The 19215-nt window shown below is 40.7% G+C and overlaps 2 protein-coding genes across 9 annotated transcripts in view; both read left to right on the top strand.

Moving 5' to 3' along the window:
- Positions 1 to 51: 51 nt before the first annotated feature.
- LOC133618510 (transcription factor BTF3 homolog 4-like) lies at positions 52 to 13722 on the top strand. 2 transcript variants are annotated; one of them, XM_061978946.2, is made up of 6 exons: positions 52 to 315; positions 776 to 841; positions 5776 to 5889; positions 10005 to 10206; positions 13175 to 13234; positions 13316 to 13722. In XM_061978946.2, the coding sequence occupies exons 2-6, from the start codon at positions 788 to 790 to the stop codon at positions 13360 to 13362; spliced, it is 477 nt and encodes a 158-aa protein (XP_061834930.1). In that variant the 5' UTR covers positions 52 to 315; positions 776 to 787; the 3' UTR covers positions 13363 to 13722. The 2 variants fall into 2 exon arrangements, with proteins under 2 accessions (XP_061834930.1, XP_061834929.1); XM_061978945.2 differs by having other exon boundaries at positions 56 to 315; positions 779 to 841.
- Positions 13723 to 16056: 2334 nt separating this feature from the next.
- Positions 16057 to 19215, top strand: part of zfyve9a (zinc finger, FYVE domain containing 9a) — a 49884-nt gene continuing 46725 nt past the window's right edge. For 4 of the 7 annotated variants that reach the window (XR_009817309.1, XM_061978950.1, XM_061978952.1 and 1 more), the window contains exons 1-2: positions 16058 to 16190; positions 18924 to 19205. The gene's annotated coding sequence lies outside the window, so the exon portion shown is untranslated. Of the gene's footprint in view, positions 16191 to 18913; positions 19206 to 19215 lie in introns of those variants that run through there. The other 3 variants (XM_061978953.1, XM_061978951.2, XM_061978949.1) reach the window with 2 other exon arrangements.

The raw sequence follows: 19215 nt of genomic DNA, 5'->3' as shown, positions 1-19215 counted from the left end.
GCGTGTTCCTGTGTGGTACTATTGCATCGTCAAGCGTCAAAATTACACCGGAAGTGAAAACAAAACTTACTTTTATGGCTCTCAGGTTGGAGAAAACGACGAAATTGTAATGTTTATGCTTTTAGTTAAATTTGACTAGTGTTTTACGTTCATTTGTGACACACTATAAACGTCTAAAAGTGATCGTAATCTTTTAATTGTGAAAGCGCCAAGCGGAAGTATGGAGTGACAGTGCGTATGCTGTAGCCTGTGTAGCACCAGCCTCCTTAGCCAGCCGCACCTGTTTTAACGGACTGTCTAATCCTTTTTTGAAAGGTAAACTTATATTTCACTCATGACAAGTTGTTTCATATTTATTGACTCGGAGCCATTTGGACTTTCGAGTCAAATGTGTGTGAATAATCGAGTGGATGAGTTTTAACTGTCGAGTTAGCCTGTCGTTATGCTATTATGCTATTATTAGCCAAAGTAGCCTTCTTGGCAAGCTAGCAACTTCGGCGAGCAAAACGTGGGTCTTTTTAGGCGTCACAAATTGAAAACATTTTGTTTTAAACCTATTTTTTCACAACTCGCCAAGTAAACAAATAAACTTAAAATGGGAAAATAACTGGTCAAGTGTGTTTGCTTTCAATGAATTCGTGCAGGTCCGCTTGAACGGCCGTAGTACGTTCAAACCTGGACTGAACACAATGTACATTTTGTCACTCAACCAACATGTGTATTGTAAAGTCATCCAAAAATAAGTATTCATTGTTCCCTCCCTATTTTTCACAAGCAGATCAGCACTATGAATCAAGAGAAGCTCGCCAAACTCCAAGCACAAGTGCGGATAGGTGGAAAGGTGTGCATTATTTTTCTATTGTCTTTTTTATTGCCTTTTACCCCATAACTTCTAAGCCTTGAGTTTCTCCGCGAAATTTGATGAAATGTATCGAGTGGGGCGCTTTAAAGAGTGTGTTGGCATTCGACATTTTCCGACTGACATCAGCATTTTCTGTATTGAGGGAGGAGAGAGCGAGGGTCTCTCCCCCTCCCCCTTCTTTGGCCTCACTTCACCCATTTTACTGATTTTTTTTTAGGCCTGATAAACATTTGAGCTTTTGGATGCTCCAGTGGTGGCGTAACACACTGGGGAGCAATGGTATGAAAGATAGCAGCTTAAGAAAAATAAAGAGAACTTTTTTTTTAACCTGTCAAGCAGCTGCTAGTATGATTTAACCTGAATAGCAGTTAACAATAATTTTCTTGTTTTGCATTTTTGAATTTCCCATGCCTATATTTTCATTTATGGAAAACATGGGAAATTGGTCAGTACCGTATTTCCTTGAATTAGCGCCGGGGCGGTAATTAATTTAAAACCTCTTCTCACTCTGGCGCTTACCAAAGGCATGCGGTAAATTTAGGCATGCGCTAATTCAAAACCTCTTCTCACTCCGGCGCTTACCAAAGGCATGCGGTAAATTTAGGCATGCGCTTATAAATTTGAGTGTGATGTAAGGATACCATCATGACATCGCTTAATGCCGCAATACAATTTAAAGCACAATGAATAATTTTGTTTGGGTCTGAAAAGTTCATTAAAAAAACATTATTACCGCCTGTTAGCAGGTTTTCTTAGCTCATGATTTGTTTCTGAAATGTTACTCGTACAACTGCATCAAAATGACTCATATTTGACACACGCATCTATATTAATAAAATGTTTTTTCAAAATAAAGCGCTTTGAAAGACGCAACTCCAAGAACAAAAAGTCAGCTCTCCACCACTACAAACTAACACAATATTAGTAATAAGAATTGCAATTACCTTAAATCCTACTGAATAGCTCTTTTATCTTCTTCCTTTTATGCGATTTTAAATTATTGAAGTTAGCCTCCTCCATTTTGAAAATGATGCCTTGAAAGGTGAAGTGTCACTTGTGACATGACGAGTTTGACCCGGCGGTAAATCTAGGCATGCGCTAATTATTTTGCGAAACGAGTTTGACCCGGCGGTAAATCTAGGCATGCGCTAATTATTTTGCGAAACAAGTTTGACCCGGCGGTAATTCTAGGTATGCACTAGAGATGCGCGGATAGGCAATTATTTCATCCGCAACCGCGTCAGAAAGTCGTCAACCATCCGCCATCCACCCGATGTAACGTTTGATCAGAACTGCATCCGCCCACCATCCGCCCGTTGTTATATATCTAATATTAATAAAAAAAAATTAAAAAAAGGGTGAAAACTACGCGAATTGCACCTTGTGCAGACAAGATTTTTCGATCGGACACGGAGGAATTAGCGATGTAAAAGACCACGTTGGGACAAAAAAACACAAGTCTAATGCCGTTGCTAGCGATACAAGTGGAAAACTTTCAACGTTTTTCGTCGCCCAAACAGATTCTTTGGATGTGATAAATGCCGAAGTTTTATTTACGGAGGCAATAATTGAGCATGGACTTCCAATCGCACTGGCTGATCACATGGGACAGTTAAATGTTTGTAATGCAACCTTTAAAAATCATTACGCGGTGATCGCGGTCCCAAAAATAAACTTTTCTTGCATGATAATGTCCAGAAAAATTCGCTTTATATTACTATAGAGTCCTTTTAACGAATGAGTTTGATGGTTTATCACAAACCTTAAATGAAAGAAGTCCTTTGTTCTCCTGCACCATGCATGCGCAATCCTGTCGGCTGTATTTCACAGCACGACATACTGTAAAAAGTGTTTATACTATTTATACTTTCAATTAACAAATTGAAGTCTTGTGAAAGGTTGACAGGATAACTGGCATTAACTGTCAAAATAATTTCAAACTATTGAAGTTAGCTTACAGAATAAACATGTCAATCAACCCATATGATTTTTGCTGTAATATTTTTGTTTTGAAAAGTCACTGTGACTGATAGAAAAGTGATGGTTTTAGCAACATTTTAACCTGTCTGAATGCTAATAGTCATTTTGCGTCGGGGGGCGAAGCCCTGAACCCTCCACCAGGACTTTGTCCTGGACCTACCGGGGCCTGCGGCCCTTGGACCCTGGCTACTAGGTTTTTCTGATTTAAAAGTTGGCAGGTATGGTGAGGTTATAAAGCTTTTGCCTGTTAAAGAAAGGAGACTGATCCAATGCACAGACATTCGCGTGCCACGCTGTCACGACCCAGACGCACACCAGTGCGCAATCATATGGGAGCCGCGCTGAGCGCACCTCCAAGCGCGTCTCGCTGCCGGCGACGGCCAGATATGGGCCCACGCTCCAGCGCCATCCATTTTCAGGGCTAGTTGATTCGGCAGGTGGGTTGTTACACACTCCTTAGCGAGTTCCAACTTCCATGGCCACCGTCCTGCTCTCTATATCAACCAGGGTGAGCCCCACCCCTTTCATGAGCGCACTACGCGCGGAGTGACCCCTGTTACGCGCCCCCGGCAACAGGGGTGGCAAGCAGGTAAGCTGCGCGGGCGGAGCGCGCGGAGTGACCCATGTTACGAGCCCCCGGCCACGGGGGTGGCGGGCAGGTAAGCTGCTTACCTGCTGCGCGTGACGCCGGCCGCGGCGAAAGCGGACGAGGCGGGGTGTCGGTGCGGTGGGCGCGGTAGTGACCCTGGACGTGCGGCGGGCCCTTCTCGCGGATCGCCTCAGCTACGGCTCCCGGTGGGGCCCTCTCGGGGGAAGGGGCCTCGGTCCCGGACCCCGGCGAGGCGTCCCTTCTCCGCTCCGTAAAAGTGTCCATCTCTTTTCTTTTTTTTTCTTCTGTTGTGGCATATGCAGCAGGTGCCTGCTCGTTTTTCGTATGTGGGTAACAACATTTAACTATGTACCGAATTGGTTTAACTGCCACCCGCAAAAAAAAAAAATTAAAAAAAAAATTAATCTGCCCGACCCGACCCGCGAGCGGATAAAATCTTAGTTTTTTTAATTTCATCCGCCCGATCCGCGGATAATCCGCGGACTCCGCGGTTGTGTCCGCAAACCGCGCATCTCTAGTATGCACATATTATATACCCGGCGGCAATTCAAGGAAATACAGTATTTTAACCATATTGTTTTTACTCATTCAGCGTTTGCGGGTCTGATGGACCCGTTGCATTTTGTGACTTTTAATGCCTCACAATCAAACACTTTTATGTTAAAATACTGAACAGATGTTTACCTTATCCCAATAAACATCTGTTCAGTATTTTATAGGGGTGTAACGGTACGTGTATTTGTATTGAACCGTTTCGGTACGGGGGTTCAGTTCGGAGGTGTACCGAACAAGTTTCCACACGGACATATTAAGTAGCGTAACGCACGTTTTGTAAACAATGCACACCGAGGCACAACACACGGCATGCTAGCAGCTAACGGGCTACGATAGACTGACCATACGTCCTCTTTTCACCGGAAATGTCCTCTTTTGCGGGGCTGTCCGGGCGCAGTTTCTTAAATGCCTCAAATGTCCGGCATTTTGAGTTAGGGTTGCATGTATTTTCAGTGTACGTTCAGGGTTAAGAAGGGGTTAAAAACAAAACAAGCGCAGCAGCATTGGTGAGGGAGGGGCAGAGACAGAGAGAGAGAGAGTTATGATAAACGCGCATGCGTCGCCAGGCTCTGCTTTTTATCCATAGATTTATCAGATTACATTTTTTATTATCTATAGCAGGGGTGTCAAAAGTGTGCCCCGCAGGCCATTTGCGGCCCACAGCTAATGTTTTAAAGGCCCAGGACACATTCTAAAAATACTATTAAAATAAACAAAAACATAACAAAAGTGAAATAAAAAAGCTTAAAGGTTAAATGTAATTTAGAAAAAGTTGCAATGTTGACTAATAAAACAAAGCTGGTTTTTTTTACTTTCAAACTGTCATTGCTCAAAACATAATATTGAATCAAAATCAATGTTATTATGAATTATTGACTTATCCAAGGTTCCGATTACTTCACATCAAATATTCCACTAAGAAAAATATTTTTGGTGGAAGATTTTGCAAATTTGGTAAATAAATAACCCAAAAAATGTATATTTTGTTGTTTTCTTACTGTACCGAAAATGAACCGAACCGTAACCTCTAAACCGAGGTACGTACCGAACCGAAAATTTTGTGTACCGTTACACCCCTAGTATTTTAACATAAAAGTGTTTGATTGTGAGGCATTAAAAGCCACAAAATGCAACGGGTCCATCAGACCCACAAACGCTGGCTGAGTAACAACAATATGAACGTTGCACGGAAAAATTCTCTGCCAGTTTCTGCATCCCACAGGGATTCTTCTTTTGTGTTTCTGCACCTGCGGTTCCCACACAAGGTTGCTACATTGTTTGTCAACACTGTCTGCTCTCATTTTCTCGCACATTTGACCCTCTGATGTTCTGTGTACCTACACTCTGTCCTCCTCCTGTCTAGGCCTTGTGTGTGTGTGTGTGTGTGTGTGTGCGTGTGTGTGCGTGTGTGTGTGTGTGTGTGTGTGTGTGTGTGTGTGTGTGTGTGTGTGTGTGTGTGGTACACAGAACATCAATTTCCACACTTCTATTATATTGGACCCGGACATCTTATATGTAATAGAAATGTTTAAGGGGGGTGTATGGTGTGTGGTCATTAAATATGTATTCTGATATATGTTCTTCACGGAAAATGAGCCAAAGTCAGTGAGTCTCATTTTGAAAAATTAATTAATTGTATCATTTTTCTTTTAATAAAAAATGAAAACGGGTCCCACAGACCCGAACACCACACGGGGGTTAGAACTACACTGAGGTAATTGTGATGAGTATAAACAGGGTTGTTGACTTTGGCATGTTATTTTGTCAGGGAACGGCTCGCAGGAAGAAAAAGGTGGTCCACAAAACGGCAACAGCTGACGACAAAAAGCTCCAAGGCTCTCTGAAGAAACTGTCAGTCAACAACATTGCAGGCATCGAGGAGGTGAAGCGTCCATCTCAATGAATGTCAATTGTTACATAAGAATTTCTGTGCTTAGTCTTTCTTCGCCACATCTCTCCAAGTATTGCAGCTTCACTACATCGCATTTGTATCTATTTAAAACAAACAATTTTCTACATATTTTAGCCTAAATTAAGTCTTATTTTTGTTTTATACGAATTAGAGTGAGTGCTGTATTTGTCCTAATTTCTGTTATGTTGTGGCGATCAATAATAGGGATGTAACGGTATACAAATTTCACGGTACGATATTAAAGAGGAACTGCACTTTTTTGGAATTTTGCCTATCGTTCACAATCATTATGAAAGATGACGATGGATGGATTTTTTTTAATACATTCTAAATATTAAATGTAAATAAAAGTCCGCTTACAGCGGAGCTAATGAGAGCTCCACTATTCCGCCCATAAAATCAGATAAATAACCATTCAAAAAGTGCCAACAATACCGAATTTACATTTTGTGACTTGAATATTAACCAAGTATTAGTGATATTATAAACGCTAACTCAGACAAACTATTTAGAGCGGCGCTATGATCACTATCGTGTGTCCGTATGTTTGCATCGACTGATCAGCTGCTTCCTCACTTCGTTGCTCCCTGTAAATTTTTTTCTCATGCATCTCACCTGCACAGAAGAAGTGTGAGTAGGTATTCTGACAAGTTGGGACACTTTGACAGCCATATAGGACCTGGAACTGGCGAGAACAACACTAAGGCCCTGTCTATATTAAGCCGGATAACTCCTTAAATGAAGAACTATTTAGCCTAAACCCTGTGTCAGCCACTCTAATCCGTCGTTTAAGGTTCCCCTCCTTGGGAATTTTTTTTACACGGGTAAGTGCACCGTCTATTTCTTGAATCTGCAGCTCTTAGCTCGGTATGGACTCATTGATCGTTTAAAAACTGAGTTCGGAGAGGAAGTGACGTCAGAAACAACGCGCCACAGCCAGCTTCATAACAACCGGTTTCCACTCAGGGGTGAACATTTGAAAGATGCAAGCGTGTCATCCAGACATGCCCGTGTTTCTCCTTCTACATGTACAGGCGTTTGTAGAAATCACACATGAATACCTTAAGAGAAGGAAACGCGCGGTTGCAGCTATTTTGGATACACCGCATCTCAGACAGCAACATAGCAATATTGAGCGACGGTTTTGGATAAGGCCTGGAAGAACGCCAGCGAGTGTGATATGTTTGTCACCGATTGTGTTGTGCCATAGGAATAGCAAGAGAACTTTCGAATGTCCAGGTCAGCTGTGATTCTACTTAGCGAAAAACTCTGTCCATTTGTCGAAGGGGAGACAACAATAATGCGCGCTCCCGTGGATGTCATTAAACAAGGTAGCGTGTACTTTTTATTACTTGGCCGACGAAGGAAGACTTCGGAAAACAGTGAATGCATTTGGACTGGCAAAGCAGACTGTATCAGTTATTGTCCGCCATTTATGTCGAACTATTACTCAACGTCGAGGGCAGTGGTTCTTAACCTTGTTGGAGGTAGTAACGAACCCCACCAGTTTCATATGCGCGTTCACCGAACCCTCCTTCATTTTTTTAATATTCAAGACAAAGTTATTGTATGTTTTTGGTAACACTTTAGTATGGGGAACATATTCTAAGTAACAAAAACTTAATTTAGAGTTTTTTGGACACTAGGGGAACATATTCTAAGTAACAAAGACTTAATTTAGAGTTATTTGGTTAGGGATAGGGTTCGAGGTAGGATTAGAGGGTTAGGGCCAGGGTTAGGGTTATAATAAGGCCATGCCGAATAAGGCATTAATAAGTACAGTACTTAATAATGACTAGTTAAGAGCCAATATGTTACTAATTTGCATGTTAATAAGCAACTAATTAATGGTGAATATGTTCCCCATACTAAAGTGTTACCATGTTTTATTACTGGTGCACAAAATGAACCGTGCATGAACATCACCTTGTTCGAAGAACAAAACCATCACAGTGCATAAACTCACAACAAATTACACACCTGCAAATCAGTCTGACTTCTGCTGTTGCCGTATTCGTAATACGCTGATAGGGAGAAGTTTTTATTTCCACGATGAGTCGGGTGTGTCTTGACCTCCGCCGAACCCCTGAGCCCGACTCACCGAACCCCTAGGGTTTAATCGAATTCAGGTTAAGAACCACTGGTCTAGGGGCAGAAAGTCAATTTTGTGAAACAACCGTATGGCGATTTTTTTTTCTCCAATATTGCGAGTGCGATTCGATTTACGATTTTTATATTTTTACCTATAACTGCATAATACTGCAAAAAGAAGGAGTGAAGGAAGACCTGTTACTTTTAGGCTGTCAATCAACATATTTTTGTCCTAAGGTGCCACATATTGAACAATATGCAATAATTTACTTTAAAGAATATTTGGCTTTATTCAGACAGACTCAGAGCTTTTGTCTACATAATGTTCTTAAACTGAAGAAATAACTGACAAAACTATAGTGTTTCTAATGTAATGTAATCATAATATAGAATACCGTATTTTTCGGACTATAAGTCGCTCCGGAGTATACGTCGCACCTGCCGAAAATGCACAATAAAGAAGGAAAAAAACATATATAAGTCGCACTGGAGTATAAGTCGCATTTTTGGGGGAAATGTATTTGATAAAAGCCAACACCAAGAATAGACATTTGAAAGGCAATTTAAAATAAATAAAGAATAGTGAACAACAGGCTGAATAAGTGTATGTTATATGCGGCATAAATAACCAACTGAGAACGTGCCTGGTATGTTGACGCAACACATCATGGCAAGAGTCATTCAATTAACTATAAAATATAGAACATGCTATACGTTTACCAAACAATCTGTCGCTCCCGATCGCTAAATCCGATGGAATCTCCCTCCCTGGTGTCGCCTCTGGTATGTCCTTTCTTTCTGCTGCTCGATTGCCGTTCTCTGCTGCATATTTCACTACGTCCAGCTTGTAATCTGCAGTATATGATTTCCTTTTCGGTGCCATTTTAGTTCAGCCCTTCTCAGTTTTTATAAGTTACTGCCAATGTTGATGTGATCCATTTTAATAGCTACGGCAGTAGCATATAGCATATAGCAGTTAGTATCCTATGACCCACAATGCACTTCTGCCATGACCCTCCCCCGCCAAATTCTTATAGGTTGACGTGTGAGTGACGATTGCTGACGTGTGTGTGACGATTGCTGCCATTTGCTTCGTCTCTTACGCGAATGAGCTAAATAATATTATTTGATATTTTACGGTAATGTGTTAATAATTTCACACATAAGTCGCTCCGGAGTATAAGTTGCACCCCCGGCCAAACTATAAAAAAGACTGCGACTTATAGTCCGAAAAATACGGTAATAATGCAAGCAGTCATATAAAAGGATATCAACTTTTTTTCTCATTACTGTAGAATTGGTAATCATTGTGCTGTCATTGGAAGGTAAATAACTATCTTAAATAAAAACAACTATCGGAACCTCATATCTTTAAGCAAAATGTTTACTTAAAAATTCAATATCTTAAAGTGCAATTTTCCCCAGTTGGAAACCTAGGTTGGATGTGTTTTTTTTGTTGCCATCACGGGACCACAGCATTTTCGCTTGTTTGTTCGTGTTGATGGGCCCATATTGCTCATCCTATTTGAAGCCGAAATTTTCCCACAACAAGACATTTGGCTCTGAAGTCATATTCTTCCTCCTAATTTTTGGTACTTTGTGAAACTTCTCACTGGCGAGTTGCGAGGCTCTCTGTACATGCTTCTTGTGTGTGTAAAACTGCTGGTCTTGCTCTCTGCTCACCAAGACAAAGATTGTGGGTGACTGAAAAGAGGGCTCAATGTGTTTCGTTAATTCTACTGTTAAATAATTGCGAGTGATGCACAGAGTGAGACATCTTTCTCCCTGTTTGAAGCGAGAGATAAAGAAACACTCGGCTCGACAATTCAGATTGGCGAACATGTCTGTAACTCAAGTGATGGTGGAGAGAAAAAAATCCTCAGCCTCATGCCATTACGTTATTACATGAATTAAAACCTCAATGTTGATTAATCATGCAGCCCTATTCTCCACAGTGTTAGCACCATCTGAGCTAGTGCTCTTTCCCCATACAGGTGAACATGATCAAAGACGACGGCACAGTGATCCACTTCAACAACCCCAAAGTGCAGGCGTCTCTGTCGGCCAACACCTTTGCCATCACGGGCCACGCCGAGACCAAGCAGCTGACCGAGATGCTTCCCGGGATCCTCAGCCAGCTGGGGGCTGACAGCCTCAGCAGCCTGCGCAAGCTGGCCGAGCAGTTCCCACGGCAAGGTGCGTACTTTTTCACATATTTGACGAAAAAAAATTAAATGACCAAAAGTGCTTCCAAAACTCCCTTCCATGTTTACGCTTTTCTGCTTGTTCGGCTTTGTTGGAACAGCCAAAGTTTCCCCTTAATGTAACTCAAATCAAAGCCGCCACAAGACGCACGCGAGTGTCTGCAGCCTCGGCGGCACGCACACAGTCTCGCTTTGCACTCCAGCCAGTCCCACCCAGCCCATACAGCCAATCCTTGTCCTAAAGTAATGGATCTGACTTGTCGACTTCTCTTACCAGATATACAGCAGTGGCAATTGCTAAAGATTTAAGTAAAGCTAGAGTTCAGCTTTCCTTAAAATATAAAAAAAAGTGGTCAAATGTGTTTGAGAATATTTCTCTTTTAAACATTCTTAGTGTTAACTGGGCCAGCTTTCGTTCTTTCTCTGTTTTCTCTCAACCTTTCTTTTCCACTTTATTTGCTTTTAACATGTTGGTGTCTCCATTCTTTCTCTCTGAACTCTACAATTACAGATAAAAATCAGCATTGCATTTATATTAAAAAAAAAAAGTTTATTTGCTTTAAATAGATTATTGATGATTCTTGAAAATAATCACTTTATTATCGGTATAGCTCGGTTGGTAGAGCGGCCGTGCCAGCAACTTGAGGGTTCCAGGTTCGATCCCCGCTTCTGCCATCCTAGTCACTGCCGTTGTGTCCTTGGGCAAGACACTTTAGCCACGAGTGCCATCCACACTGGTTTAAATGTAACTTAGATATTGGGTTTCACTATGTAAAGCGCTTTGAGTCACTACAGAAAAGCGCTATATAAATATAATTCAATTCAATTCAACTTACTTAAAGACTTTGAACACATTATTTCAGAATAGTAAGATTAAACTAATTTCCATTTAATTTTGTCACTACCAAAATGATCATGTCACAACCGAAACGTTATATGTTTCGGGTGTGACTATTCAAGCTAATTTTGACCATCACTAAATAATGCCAGCAAGCATATGGCTAGCAAACACATGTCTGAAGAGTTGTACACTCATAAAAACATATGTTGCATTAAAGCTGAAAAAGCTTACATAATTTTAGAGAATATGTGTTCGGTAGTGACAGATTTTCAAGATACACACTGATTTTTAGACTTTAGAACACATTTGTTTGAAAACTATAGGATTAACCTCTTAAGGCCCAAGCTGTTTGTTTACATGCTTTTTTTTATTTCTCTTTGCTATTTAGGCTTATTGGACCCTAATTAGAACAAAAACTAAGAATCATCTTTTGATATGGTGTACTTAGTCCATAAGTAACAAACGTGTACTTAATGTGTAGTGACATGCTAATTCTTATTTTTACACTTTTTTCCCCCCCAAATTCCATTGTATGTTATACTCTTCTGACACCACCAGATGGCAGTATAAGTGTCCACATAAGCGGCCATAAGACCCCAATTCAGTAGTGTACACAATTTTGGAAATAAGAGCTAAAAGGTGCTGTCCACGCATGTGGCTACTAAGGCCTTTAGAGGTAAGGTACTTACCAATCAGCCATGAGGGTCAGAAATGCAATGTCACTTCCTGGTCAAAAATGTAGGGGTGTGGCCTAAATCTAGACTCAGCCACGCCCCAAAAACAATTGCGTTTCGAGAGTGACATAAAAACAAAGGACATGATTTTTTTTTAGCACAGTTTTTATTTTTATTAAATCTATGTTTTTAACCTCTGTTTAAACTTAATCATAAATATTGTTTAAACTATACCATTGAAACAAATCTAAAAAATGTGTTAAGCTGTATTTCGGTAAATTGAAATTTAGGGGTCACGATTGGGGACAGCTAGTTTTCAATAGAAAGTACCCTATAAAAAATTATTTTGTATAGTTTTATCTTATCACTATCTCAATTAATGCCCTGGGTTTAAGCAAATAATATAAAGTAAGTAAAAGTGCAGGTTTGAATACTTAAGTGGTTTATTAAACCCTTTTTTTGGTTAAGGTACAGCACTTTGCTTCAATTCGGTAGAATGCCCCGTATATTTGTTTGTGTGCGTTTACATATTATAATAATATAATGATTATATAATTAATAATTTAATATTAAGAGTATGTGAAAGTTCAACTCCTACCATGTTTTCTTCCTTGACGACTTATTTAAAGCAGCTAAAAGTAAAAAATGGACAAGTGTGGAGAGAGTGTTTTGCATTTTCCCATCATGCCTTGCAATGGATTTAAATGGGTGTAATTTCGAATTTGTTGGTGATGGGACTTTTATTTTTTAATATTATCTACAAAGTTCTGTGAGCAAGTTGTTATGTGTGAAGACATTTTTGTGCTCGTTCATTTTTTTTCCGCACCAAAACTAGGAAAGGTTGTTTGGATTGGGTTTTAGAAGTAAATGCTGTGCTTGTTATGTCAAGGAAGTACACGTCACATCATGGTCTTTGACCTGAGTTTCTCACATTGTCCACAAGATGGTGACTATTTGCCACCTGTCAGACCCCCACATGACCAGGTTGCCTATTGAAATTGCACTGTGTAGTTATCTGGTAGGCCAGGGGTTTGGACACCCTTGGTCAATAATAACACCATAAAAAGATGTTTGATTTGTTGCTAGTTGTTTTTTAATAAAGAAAAGGTCACTAAAAGTCTCTAGACACTTGAAAAATGGTACAATAAGAAGCAACAATTGAAAATAGAGCAAAAACACATAATATAAGATGGTATTACTAAATATCACAGATTTGTTTTTAAATGTATGTTTACATTTTTGTATTCTTTTTAAAGAAGATCATATAGCACATGCAAATTACAACATTACATCATAATGACCACGCCACAGGTATCTTTGCAATCTAGGTGAAACCCTGAGAGCTATTACTATTTACAGAGGAATTCCCTCATAAAGTGTTTAGTCTGCTGTCACTACTATGAATATATCTATTTTTAAAATGTTTTACACGGTGTCTCTTTCAGCAATGGACATGAAAGCAGTGAAGGAGGAAATAGCCGAGGAAGACGACGACGCTGTGCCAGGTAAGCGGTGATGTTCCCAGGAGACGTTTCTCTCTTGAAAGCGTCTGTGTGAATTAAAACGTTGATTTCCTTGTCTGGCAGATCTGGTGGAAAACTTTGACGAAGCCTCAAAGAACGAAGCCAACTGATTCTTCCTTTCCAGTCAGCCGTTTTCTTTTCTCATCTGTTGCACGCTCGCTTTCGACACTAAAGAGTGTTTTCTTGTGCGGGGAGACGGTTGTTTCAAGGTGCAGTGCATCATCTTCATCTTTTTGAGGGCGTGCACCACTTCAGAATACATCGGAACGTACTGCAACAGTGCGCAGAAGCAGTCCGCCGACGGCCTTTTTGTCAGCAGTCAGCACCCAAAGGACTCGACAAATGGCTTTAAGAATATGCTTCTTACATGCTTCACCTCACCGATTATTTAACAGATTCTTTATTAAATGGTGACAATAATTCGTTTTACATTTAGTGGTGAAAATGATTTAATAAAAGATTGTTTTGGATATGGCTGTGTCAGCTTGTTCAATGAAGATTTTTTTTTTTTCAAGGCGAAAAATGTTATCTTGCTTAGACTTGCATGGAAAACATTTCTATACTTCCTTAAAAAAAAGTTAAAGTACCAATGATTGTCACACACACGCACACTAGGTGTGGTGAGATTATCCTCTACATTTGACCCATCGCCCTCACCCCCTGGGAGGTGAGGGGAGCAGTGAGCAGCAGCGGTGGCCGCGCTCGGGAATCATTTTTGGTATCTTATGAACGTCTCATTCTTTTACACTTCAACTAAACATGATTTAGGGCACATTCTCCCAACTTTCATGGTTATTAATTCTACTTGGACAACATCTTAGTCAAGGTGAGTGTGGAGGGGGGCGTGGCCTGCGGGCCTGCAGCAAAGCAGGGTGTGCCAGGACCAGCCTCGAAGTCAGCGACAGGTATGTATGTATTTTATAGTGATGGGTCCGGCAACACCGATGCATCGGCGCATGCGTCGAGCTCATAGAGCGAAACCCTGTGTCGGTGCGCGTACCGCTTTTAGAAAGTCACGTGACCGATCATGAGCTGTTTTGGTCACGTGACCAATACGCGAACTGTGTCGCACTCTGTGCCCTGTGAGCGGCTCTTTTCTACAGCCGGAGAAATAATAACTAAGAAGAGAAAGCGTCTAAAATTGAATACGTTGGAAAAACTGTTTTTTTTTTTTTAATAAAAATGAGTAAAAAATAATAATAATTTCCAGGTCCACAAGCATCCTCATTCACAACACGTTCTCTTAGATTTCCATGTTATGATACATGTTCACATTATTTATTGACTGTATATAAAAAAGACAAAACATATATTTTTATTTAAATGAAGTTATGAAATAATCCTAAATGAAATACAATGACTTGGTTTATATTATTGTATATACTAGGTCAGTGGTTCTCAACCTTTTTTCAGCCCTGTGAATTTTTTTTAAATTCAAGTACCCCCTAATCAGAGCAAAGCATTTTTGGTTGAAAAAAAAAGATGAAGTAAAATACAGCACTATGTCATCAGTTTCTGATTTATTAAATTGTATAACAGTGCAAAATATTGCTCATTTGTAGTGGTCTTTCTTGAAGTATTTGGAAAAAAAGATATAAAAATAACTAAAAACTTGTTGAAAAACAAACAAGTGATTCAATTATAAATAAAGATTTCTACACATAGAAGTAATCATCAACTTAAAGTGCCCTCTTTGGGGATTGTATTAGAGCTCCATCTGGATTCATGAACTTAATTCTAAACATTTCTTCACAAAAAAAAAAATCTTTAACATCAATATTTATGGAACATGTCCACAAAAAATCTAGCTGTCAACACTGAATATTGCATTGTTGCATTTCTTTTCACAGTTCTTTTTGACAGACATTTTAGTGACAAACCTGAGCTTGTGCTTCACTGAGTTTATGAACTTACATTCATATTTTGTTGAAGTATTATTCAATAAATATATTTATAAAGGATTTTTGAATTGTTGCTATTTTTAGAATTTAAAAAAAAAATCTCACGTACCCCTTGGCATACCTTCAAGTACCCCCAGGGGTACGCGTACCCCCATTTGAGAACCACTGTACTAGGTCATAAAATCAGTGTCAGTTGAGTCGGTCCATAGGTTGCCTGTAGGGATTTTTAATGTCCAGCAGATGTCAGTATTTAGTGACACAGTGTCGACACAGTATCAATACAGTTTTGCAATGTGTCGAAACGCTTCATGACGCCTCATCAACCCATCACTAGTATTTTATGTATTTGTACCTTATTTTTACTGTTGTACCTCGTTTTACTGTAGAACCTTGTTTTTAATGACTACTACTTAAACAAGTTGAAAAATGTATTTGGGTGTTACCATTTAGTGGTCAATTGTACGGAATATGTACATCACTGTGCAATCTACTAATAAATGTTTCAAAACTGCTGCAAACCAAATTGCCCCTCGGGGACAATAAAGATTTTGTAAGTCTAAGGTGCGTAGATGGCCCACCTGGGCCTTGTTATCTAATCACCTGTCGCTCTGTATAAGCAGCCACCGGGAGGAGAGACGTTGGAGCTGGGGAGAGCGAGAGCAAGACGCACATTGACAAAAAGACGACTGCTGAAAAGCACAAAGAGACTGGTTGGAAAACTAAACACTGTCTTATACAATGAAACGGGCTCGCCTGGAAATGCTTGGTGGTCAGGAGGACCCACTGGAAGCTCTCTTCCAGTGGGTCCTACTGACCACAGACCACCTTTTCAGCAGTCGTCTTTGTCAATGTGCGTCTTGCTCTCGCTCTCCCCAGCTCCAACAACGTCTCTCCTCCCGGTTGCTGCTTATACAGAGCGACAGGTGGTTAGATAACAAGCCCCAGGTGGGCCATCTACGCACCTGTCGCTGACTTCGAGGCCGGTCCTGGCACACCCCGCCTCGCTGCAGGCCTGCAGGCCATGCCCCCCATCCACAGTGAGCTACCCTTACAAAATTCTATTGCACTTTATCAAGTTGTTGGACGCCACAAAGCTCTTGTAAACTAGAACAAACACAAGTGCTTGTTAAACTTGTAGAATATGCTGTTAATAGTTACTCAAGTTCTAAATGTACCATTTGAATGGTTTTTATCAGCCCGCTGTCAAGATTGTTTTGAAGGTGGGACCTAGAAGCCTTACTTGTGACGTCACATATTTGTAAACAAATCCTGTTTAATTAAGCATAAACCCTTATTGTGATTTTGGATTATTGTACTAATGTGTCAGCGGTTCTATATTTCCTGGCATGCCTGTCTTAGGAGTTAGAATTTGAAAACCTGATCATTTATTACAAATATTTGCAAAGCACTGTTTTACATGCTGACCACTGCTTAAACATGACTGATGATATGGTACTTTATAGTGTTGTATATTGGATGGTTGTGTGATGGGTGATGAGTCAAGGAGACGCCAAGAGGAATCGTCAAACAAAAAGCTTTATTTTGCTGAAGCAAAATAAAGCTTTTTGTCTCAGACTAGAGCTGCAGCTCTAGGAGAAGAAGTGCCGAATGTCTTCATTCTGCTGTCCGGTCGGAACACTGTTTAAATACCATTTCTTGTAGACCCCCTCTCCTTGTGGGTCAAATCTTGGTGCCAGACAGCCTGCATACCATTTAGTTTATTTACTTGACTAGTCAACCTGTGATCGATTTGGGTCCGGTGATCCTCTGTCCCTTTGTGTGGACCTTCTTCCAGATGTTGCTAAGGTCTTTAATCTTCCTCCTAAACCTGACACCTACATTCTTATGGGATTCCCAATTTCTTGAGAACTCCCTGCAGCGCCAGGGATGGACACGTGCACTTTAACCTTAGTAGAACGGCGTGGCGCGGTTGGGAGAGTGGCCGTGCCAGCAACCTGAGGGTTCCTGGTTTGATGCCCACCTTCTACCAACCTCGTCATGTCCTTGAGAAAGACACGTCACCCTTGCTCCTGATGGGTCGTGGTTAGGGCCTTGCATGGCAGCTCCCACCATCAAGTGTGTGAATGTGTGTGTGTGAATGGGTGAATGTGGAAATGGTGTCAAAGCACTTTGAGTACCTTGAAGGTAGAAAAGCGCTATACAAGTATAACCCATTTACCATTTAGAACACTGTTTTTCAACCACTGTACCGCGGCACACTAGTGTGCCGTGAGAGATTATGTCATTTCAGCTATTTGGGTAAAAATATTTTTTGCAAACCAGTAATTATAATCCACAAATAATGTGCCGTTGTTGAGTGTCAGTGCTGTCTAGAGCTCGGCAGAATAACAATGTTATTCTCTTCCATATCAGTAGGTGGCAGCAGGTAGCTAATTGCCGCGGCACACTTGTGTGCCGTGAGATACAGTCTGGTGTGCCGTGGGAGATTATCTAATCTCACATATTTGGGTTAAAACCATTTTTTGCAAAGCAGTAATTATAGTCTGCAAATGATGTGTTGTTGTTGAGTGTTGGTGCTGTCTAGAGCTCGGCAGAGTAACCGTGTAATACTCTTCCATATCAGTAGGTGGCAGCCGGTAGCTAATTGCTTTGTAAATGCAGGTAAAAAGGTGTCTTATGCTTAAACCAAAAATAAACAAAAAGTGAGTGCCCTTAAGAAAAGGCATTGAAGCTTAGGGAAGGCTATGCAGAACAAAACTAAAACTGAACTGGCTGCAAAGTAAACAAAAACAGAATGCTGGACGACAGCAAAAACTTACTGTGGAGCAAAGACGGCGTCCACAATGTACATCCGAACATGACATGACAATCAACAATGTCCCCACAAAGAAAGATAAAAACAGAAAAAATCTTGATTGCTAAAACAAAGCAGATGCGGGAAATATCGCTCAAAGGAAGACATGAAACTGCTAAAGGGAAATACCAAAAAAAGAGAAAAAGTCACCAAAATAGGAGTGCAAGACAAGAACTAAAACACTACACACAGGAAAACAGCAAAAAACTCCAAATAAGTCACGGTGTGATATGTGACAGGTGGTGACAGTACACCTACTTTGAGACAAGAGCTATAGTGATGCATGCTTGGTTATGGTTTAAAGCAGGGGTCCCCAAACTTTTTGACTCGGGGGCAGCATTGGGTTAAACATTTTTGGCCGGGGGCCAGGCTGTATGTATATATATATATATATATATATATATATATATATATATATATATATATACACACACACTTATATACATTGTCTTTATAATCCGTTTTGTCATTTAACATCAATTAACATTGATGTTCATCAACATTTATCATTGCCACGTTATCAATGGAAAAATGAATTTTTAGATAATATGATTTGCCTGAGCGGCTAGTAGACACCGAGAGTAACAAGCAGTAGAAAATGGATTAGAAAGGAAAGACTAAAAAATAAAAAAAATAAATATATTTCTATACTTTTTTTTTAACTTGGGACTTCTCGTGTGCCGGATTTTGGATGCTGGGGGGCCGGATGCGGCCCGCGGGTTGTAGTTTGGGGACCCCTGGTTTAAAGTCATATCCAACAATTGCGACAACGACTTTTTACTGTTAACTGAGTTTCGTTTTTTAAGGTTTTCTGCTGGTGGTGTGCCTTCGGATTTTTTCAACACAAAAAAAATGTGACTTGGCTCAAAAAAGGTTGAAAAACACTGGTATATGTCATGTATAGAAAACCCTTAGGGGGTAAAAAGTGGGCAAACTTAGTCCATTTTCTCTTCAGTCAGTAGGTGGGGTCCTTTGCTCGTGTGGGATGGAGGTGAGGATCTGCACCGAGCACCGGCACTCTGCTGTGACTGGACCTTGAAGGCTCTTCCCCGGGTTCCTTGTGGAGAGACTCCCCCACCCCACCACCACCACCATCCCTTCTCTTCCCGGTTGTCGCTGCAGTTTGATGACCGGGCCGACGCCAAGTGAACCGCGAGCGAAGCCCCGGGAAGGCGATTAGTAATGACGGACGCTGACGAGGGAGCTCCTCCTGCTCGTAGACATGAGGATTCCCGCGGTGAGTTCCC

Source organism: Nerophis lumbriciformis, linkage group LG19, assembly GCF_033978685.3.
Source record: "Nerophis lumbriciformis linkage group LG19, RoL_Nlum_v2.1, whole genome shotgun sequence".
Taxonomy (NCBI): domain Eukaryota; kingdom Metazoa; phylum Chordata; class Actinopteri; order Syngnathiformes; family Syngnathidae; genus Nerophis; species Nerophis lumbriciformis.
This window is presented reverse-complemented; position numbering and strand designations above follow the sequence as displayed.

Bases quoted from the DNA above. Each gene is read 5' to 3' on its own strand.
- LOC133618510 (XM_061978946.2), top strand. From the start codon at position 788: ATGAATCAAGAGAAGCTCGCCAAACTCCAAGCACAAGTGCGGATAGGT. The intron at 842-5,775 runs GTGTGCATTATT...TTATTTTGTCAG, and splicing joins AAGTGCGGATAGGTGGAAAG to GGAACGGCTCGCAGGAAGAA. The intron at 13,235-13,315 runs GTAAGCGGTGAT...CTTGTCTGGCAG, and splicing joins AGACGACGACGCTGTGCCAG to ATCTGGTGGAAAACTTTGAC.